Genomic DNA, 7,534 nt, shown 5'->3' on the forward strand with positions numbered 1-7,534 from the left:
CAACTTTCATTCGTATTCACTCCGGTCTACTACGGTTTCTCACGACGTTATACAGAGATCGGGAGAAATGTGACGAGCGGTGCTTTCTTTTCTTCCTTGGCCTTCCTTTTCTTTTCCAAACGCCCAAACCAAAAACCTGTTCTCTTAAAACCGAACCAGATTTCGAAAAACAAACATGTTTCAATATTTCGAGAAAAGCATCGTCAGAATAGGAGGAGGAGGAGGAGGGCGCGACCCTAGTTTAAAGGAAGATTTAATTCCCCGTGAATAAAAGAGGGAGTGATTTGGGAAGAAGGACAAAGCAACCAATCAAACGAGCCCCGAGTTGGCTGACAGGGCCCGAAGGTGCTTTCAATTTCAATTTCGCAACACCTGCCTGTCGTCGTCCCCCCCGCCTTCTCATCTCCGCCCACGCAGCCGCAACATCCCATAATATCTTGCTGCAGTATTTTATCGAGCCAGGTGCGCTCGCTTTTAAAGCTTGGCTAAAATTGAGAGAGTCTCCCCCCTCCCAAATATGACACTATTAAACCACAATAGCATTTAGATTTATACATCGCTTCGCAGGGCTTGACGGTTAGTACTACCTACTCTCAGGTAGTAAAGACGTTTGATAACGCCCTACGTAAATTCTAAAGACAAGCCAGGAAGATATTCAGTACGTAGAATATACGCTCAGCCGTATATTCTAAACAGAATTCGAAGCGAAAACCAACGCACCCCAGTTTATTGTCCCTTAAAACCGGACAGATCTGCTGTAGTACTACTCTGCTTGGTAGGTAGCAAAAAATCAGAGGTCTGGAAACAAAATTTTCAGGCGAGGCTGCTCAAAAAAATACACTGCTCAAAAAAATAAAGGGAACACTTAAACAACGCAAAATAACTCCAAGTCAATCAAACTTCTGTGGAATCTAACTGTCCACTTAGGAAGCAACACTGATTGACAATCAATTTCACATGCTGTTGTGCACACTCAACTTTGTACAGAACAAAGTGTTCAGTAAGAATATTTCATTCATGCAGATCTAGAATGTGTCATTTGAGTGTTTCCCTTTATTTTTTTGAGCAGTATATTTCATTTAAAGCTTTTGATAAAATGAATTATTGTCTGAAACGGTGCTTCCGGGCTCCTTCGGATTTGGAGCTACCCTAAACTTACTGAGCTTTCACCCTACCTGTCTCTGCTAACGGATAATTCAAGGAGTCCATTAGAAGATCGCCATTTTTATAGGCCTGTCTTGCTGGCACCATTCCCCTCTGCACTTTTCTGTTCATCCCCGGGCAGGCTAATAATATCTATGCCTCTCCCCCACCCCAATAGAGGCACAATTCTTAAGAGATTTGAATCCAATGAATACAGAGGTGCGGCTGGGCGAGAAAAAGGACGTGCCCGTGCAAGGCGGTCGTTGATAGGGGAGAATTGCGGATGGCATAGGGGAGAAGATTTTGATACCCAAGCTGGGCTTGGCTTAGGTTCTGCAAACCGTGCCTGGAGAGGAAGAGATGCGTGAAGATGCCAACTGGTGCCCCCCTCCCTTTCCCCTCTGCAGTTTGTCTCAGGCGTGGGTGTTGCTCTTGGGGGAGGGAGGGGAGGGGAGAAGTAGCTTTTGGTGGGGACCTCCCCCAGAAATGCAGCAAACCTTTCCTCGGGCTCCCTTCCTCCCACCCCACCCCGCATCCCATTTCCCATCCCCTCCCCTTTCCTTCTGCCAGTTGGACGCGTGGGGACAGAGACGTGCCGCGCGCAAGCAGAAGACTTGCGTGGCAATCTGGTGACCGACGCTCGTCTCTCCCCCCCTTTCTCGCTTCCCCTCCCCTCCCCTCCAGGTTCCTCTGCATTGCATTGGCACCGCCGCCGAGGCTGGAGAGAGAGAGAGACAACCCGTCCGCCTCTCGACTACGAAAAGGGGAGAAACCGGAGTGAAGGTGGAAGGAACGTCGGGGCGGAGGAGCTTAAGCTGCCGGTGGCCAGGTGGGCATTTGAGCCCATTCCACCGCACCTGTCGCGCCCTCTGGAAGAGCCTATGCCCCAGGCAAAAGGCGAGAGCTGCCCCTGCAGGTGCCGAGGTCATGGTCCAAGCGACCCTGCAGAGGCGAAGGTCCAGTTCCAGGCGAGAGTGGAGATAGCGCCCTTCTAAAGGCTCGCCTTCAACGGGGGGACTGGCGTGCCAAGCGGCTCTGGACATTACAGTAGCTTTGTCGATTTCGGCCCCTGTCCACCTCTCCGCCCGTTAGCCGCTTCCCGAGCGTTTTGGTCGGTCCCCCCGACCCCCGCAGTCACGTACGCGCCAGGCAGCCCGGGCGCAGCACCATCATGGCGACGCTCCTTCGCAGCAAGCTCTCCAATGTGGCCACTTCGGTTTCCAACAAGTCCCAGGCGAAGGTCAGCGGCATGTTCGCCCGCATGGGCTTCCAGGCGGCCACCGACGAAGAAGCGGTGGGCTTCGTCCACTGCGATGACCTGGACTACGAGCACCGGCAGGGGCTGCAGATGGACATCCTGAAATCCGAGGGCAGCGAGGAAGGAGGGGAGCCGCCCTTGGAAGGAGATACTCACTACCAGAGGGACGGCACGGGACCCCTGCCTCCGTCCGCCTCCAAGGACGACGGCGTGTGCTCCGAGCTGTCCACTCAAGGGAAGCCCAGGATCACCGCTTGGGAAGCCGGCTGGAATGTCACCAACGCCATCCAGGTAACCTTCAGGGCTCCCTTTCCCGTTGGGTGAAATCCTGGGTTTAATGGGGACTTTCCTTTGGCCTTGGTTTCCAGTGGATCCACATTATTTGAGGGACTGTAGGGGTTCACCCATCTAGAGTGGGATTCTTGATATTCCCCACCTTGGCTCATAGCATGACAGAAGCAGAAGCTGTCCCCAGAGGGACATCTTTAGCCAATCCACTGCCTAACGATGTAAATGGCTGTCTACCCATTTTCAAGTAACTGCACGTTCCAGAAAAGTAAAAAAATCACTTTCTGGTTCACGTTAAGAACACGAATCAACACGTTCTTGGTGTTGTTGCACTTCCTCCCTACCCCCATCTTTGTCTCCTCCCCCAAATCCAGCTAGCCTTCTCTCTATTGTGGCAATTACGATCTGTGTTAATGAGGATGGGATGGCAATTTTTTTTTTTAAAAAAAATTGTGGTTGCATTGTGCATTCTAAATTTGCAGTCTAATCCTGCCAGTTTCATCTATAGACGTATGCCCGATTTTGTTTGAATATGCTCAAAGCAGCATATGGTCCAAATGGGACGGTCATTCTCCCTTAGATGTTTGATTTTATTTTTCCCTTGGGCATTTGGAAAATTTGGAAAGAGTAAAATGATCTCTCCCCCCTCCCCAGCATTGATTTATATTGTAAATACAGAACATGGGGGCATAATCTACAAAACCTGATTGTATAATAAGAATTATTTTACAATTTGTTGGTACTGTCTACATACAGCAATAACATGCACCAGAACAAAATTTCACTTAGAAAAAATTTGCTCCTTTCCACTTTCAATCCAATACTGTTTAGGTCTGAAATAGTACTAATCAGGAAACGAACTTTCAGGAAAATCAGTAGCATTTCTATAGTTGAAATCAATTTTATTCAATAGTGAAGATCTGAAAGCAAATTTCTGTAATATTTCTGTTGTTCTCTCCACCCAAACTATTGTTTACTGATTAATATCTAAATTAAACAAGCAAAAAAACATAAGTCAATCTTATTTTCACGAATTAATCTTTTTGATGGCATTTCCAGCTGTCTTAAATGATAAACTTCTAATTTTCTGCAAAAATAGCCTTTGTGTAGCAAAGGGTATATAATTTGAAATTCTGTCCCTATTTATTTGGAAATGAGCTGTAGTGAACTCAGTGAGAACTACAAAATAGAATAGAATATCTTTATTGGCCAAGTGTGAATGGACACCCAAGGAATTTGTCTTTGGTGTATATTCTCTCAGTGTACATAACAGAAAAGATACATTTGTCAAGAATCATGAGGTGCAACACTTAATGATTGTCATAGGGTACAAATAAGCAACCAGGAAACAATTATTTCTTTGTAGACTTGTATATGATTACTTTACAAAACAATTTAGTCTATGTATTCAGTGTTAATCTTTTTAAGTGAATTATTTTTAGATGAGAAAAATGGCTTCTATTCCCATGAACAGTAGTGGCATGTACAGTTTGATTTAATAGCAATCTGATGATCACACTGCATTTTTACATCTGAATCAGAGTCATTACAACCAAAAATAAGTCAAAATAATTTTAGTGAGTTTACAATTATTGTTTTGCATGATTGTTATCCAGTCAAAGACATATATTACACAAGGAAATGTACTTGACTGCTATAGCGTACTATTTTTTTTTACAAAGCTATTGAACAGATGCCTGTTTTCTCAAGCATTTGTAGGACGATCTAGGACCAAACTCTTTGTGTGTTATCTTGCTTTTTTTAAAAAAAGTGTTTTAATTTTTGCATTCACAGTTTTAAGAAGTACTGGCTTTATTATGATGATTTTATTTATTTATTTTAAAATTGCCCTGGATGCCCTCAGGAAGGTAAAATGTAAAATGTTTTGTAGTTTTAAAATGAGGTAGGTATTCATTTGAGGTTTAAATTCTTTTTTTTTCTTTTAAAGAAAACCAAACCAATTTTTTCAAGGAGAGAAGGTTATCTTTTATCCTGTTATCTTTTTTTACTAGCTGCATGAGAATTTATGGAAGTAATATTTTTAAGAACATATCTGTGCAGAAAAATGAAGTCCATTCTTCCCCCTCTTTTTAAATGTTTTCATTTTAGCATGGAATAATAAAAAAAGCGAGTACTTACTATCTCCATTTGTGTATTTTCTGGGAGAGTAAATGTTCCCTTGCAAATAAATCTGAGCAATACAATATCCATTTTTTTGTCTTTCTAGGGGATGTTTGTTCTTGGCCTGCCCTATGCTATCCTTCATGGTGGATACCTAGGACTCTTTTTAATCATTTTTGCAGCAGTCGTTTGCTGCTACACTGGGAAAATCCTCATTGCCTGTCTCTATGAAGAGAACGAAGACGGGGAGATAGTTAGGGTGAGAGACTCCTATGTGGATATTGCAAATGCTTGCTGCACTCCTAGGTTTCCCAGTCTCGGGGGCAGGATTGTAAATGTGGCCCAGATCATAGAACTGGTCATGACCTGCATCCTCTATGTAGTGGTCAGTGGTAACCTGATGTACAACAGCTTCCCAAATTTGGCAGTGTCCCAGAAATCATGGTCCATCATTGCGACAGCAGCGCTCCTGCCTTGTGCTTTCTTGAAGAACCTCAAAGCTGTTTCCAAATTCAGTTTACTCTGCACCTTGGCTCATTTTGTCATCAACATTTTAGTGATTGCCTACTGCCTCTCCAGAGCCCGAGACTGGGCGTGGGATAAAGTCAAGTTTTACATTGACGTGAAGAAGTTCCCCATCTCAATTGGCATCATTGTCTTCAGCTACACCTCTCAGATCTTTCTGCCTTCCTTGGAAGGGAACATGCAGAGTCCCAAGGAGTTCCATTGCATGATGAACTGGACTCACATTGCCGCCTGTATCCTGAAAGGTCTCTTTGCCTTGGTAGCCTACCTGACTTGGGCTGACGATACAAAAGAAGTCATCACAGACAACTTGCCATCCACCATTAGAGCTGTCGTTAACATTTTCTTGGTAGCCAAGGCTTTGCTCTCCTATCCTTTGCCTTTCTTTGCAGCCGTGGAGGTCCTGGAGCGATCCCTCTTCCAAGAAGGGGCCAGGGCTTGGTTTCCTAATTGCTATGGGGGTGACGGGAGGCTGAAAGCCTGGGGACTTACCCTTAGGTGTGCTCTGGTGGTGTTCACCTTGCTGATGGCCATTTATGTCCCACATTTTGCCCTCCTGATGGGCCTAACCGGAAGCCTCACAGGGGCAGGCCTCTGTTTCCTCCTTCCCAGCCTTTTCCACCTGAAGCTATTATGGAGGAAGCTCCTGTGGCACCATGTCTTCTTTGATGTGGCCATTTTTGTAATAGGCGGTATATGCAGCGTGTCCGGCTTCATTCACTCTTTAGAAGGCCTCATTGAAGCTTATAGTACCAATACAGAAGATTAAAAGATGGGCGAGATTGGTTGCACTGGAGAGAGGAGAAACCCCCATCCCCCACCAACACAGACCACTTACATAGCCAAAAGATTATGCATCCCCATAAAAGAGAAATGTTGTTATTTTAGTGAAGTTACACTCAACAAACATAAGCCAATTTCCAGATCGGAGACTTACCCAACAGATTTTTTAAATAAACAAAGAAACCCTATATATTTTGTATTATTTAGATATTATCAGAGGAAAAAAAAGTATTTGGAATATTTCCCTGCCTTCTCCACTTCATAATCTACATACATTTAATCTTTAATCAAGAGAGTAAAATCCTCTGTTCGGAAATAGGGAGGGATTCCATGGTAATATTTTTGCAGGTTTTTATGCAACTCAGTATTGTTTCAAAATAATATAAATGTCCATCCAGTTGCTTGGGATTGTTATGCTGGATCACTGGAGTACATGTATGGCTTGATGCTATGATTTGTGTGAGGAGCAAGTTGAGATGGCTCTGGTGACCATCCCTGAGCCTTGCAAACTGTAACGTTTACAGCTGTATATTAAAATAATCCATAAGAACTGCTTTTAACACTTCCATATCAGCTCATATCCAGTACCAGCATGTCCCATTTTGAGTAAAGACCTGTCGCTGACCTGCAGCTGAGATCAGAGACTTGGTGTCAGTTAATTGAGGATTGAGTTACTTTTATTCCTATTCTTTAAAAAAAAAAAGAATAAAATTGTTGGATTTGACAGCTATTACGGATAAGAATAAATCATATACAAGAAAACATTTCTGTGCAACTACCAGGTTTGTGGAGCTGTTTCAAATGTATGTGTGATGTAATTGTGGTAAATACAATGACAAAATGTATATCAGAAAATTTATCTTTAACATAGAATGTGATTCATCAATATATCAAACAATAAAGAGAAACCATAAGAATTACGGCTGGTATGGTTTGTTCTAGGAATGCCTTTATCCTACCCTCAAAGCATCCCCTCTCCTATAGATATTTATGTCAAATCAAGCTCCATTGAAACTCAGCATGTCTTTCTTTTTTGTACCATCACAGGGTAAGTCAGCAGATATCTTTGCAGGCACAAGAAACATGGTGTACATCAGTGATGGGTTGCTACTGGTGCGGCAGGTGACTATGCACCAGTAGTGGCTGCCAGATTGTGAAATTTGTGCATGACTGCTCCGCTGCCAGTCTTTCAGGCACCGCCATCTTTTTTCTTTAATTTTGGGTATTTGTTGCTTCCTGCGCATGCGCAGAAATGAAATCTCATGAGGGGTGCATCTCTTCTTGAGATTTTGGCACGTTTTTCCTTCTTGAACATGCACAGAAGCTGGGGATATGTGCACATGTGCATTCATAGCGCGCACACATATGCAAGAATCCTCATGCGGTGTGCTGCGTATCAGTAGCAACAGATAAGAG

The 7,534-nt window shown here is 43.8% G+C and overlaps 1 protein-coding gene across 1 annotated transcript; it reads left to right on the forward strand.

Annotated features, from left to right (window-relative positions):
* The first annotated feature begins 687 nt into the window (after nucleotides 1–687).
* SLC32A1 (solute carrier family 32 member 1) lies at nucleotides 688–7,029 on the forward strand. Its single transcript, XM_070748818.1, has 3 exons — nucleotides 688–775; nucleotides 1,828–2,692; nucleotides 4,917–7,029. Exons 2-3 carry the CDS (start codon nucleotides 2,315–2,317, stop codon nucleotides 6,102–6,104), a joined length of 1,566 nt encoding a protein of 521 aa, XP_070604919.1. The 5' UTR covers nucleotides 688–775; nucleotides 1,828–2,314; the 3' UTR covers nucleotides 6,105–7,029.
* The last annotated feature ends 505 nt before the right edge of the window (nucleotides 7,030–7,534 follow it).

This window comes from Erythrolamprus reginae, chromosome 3 (assembly GCF_031021105.1).
Source record: "Erythrolamprus reginae isolate rEryReg1 chromosome 3, rEryReg1.hap1, whole genome shotgun sequence".
Classification (NCBI taxonomy): Eukaryota; Metazoa; Chordata; class Lepidosauria; order Squamata; family Dipsadidae; genus Erythrolamprus; species Erythrolamprus reginae.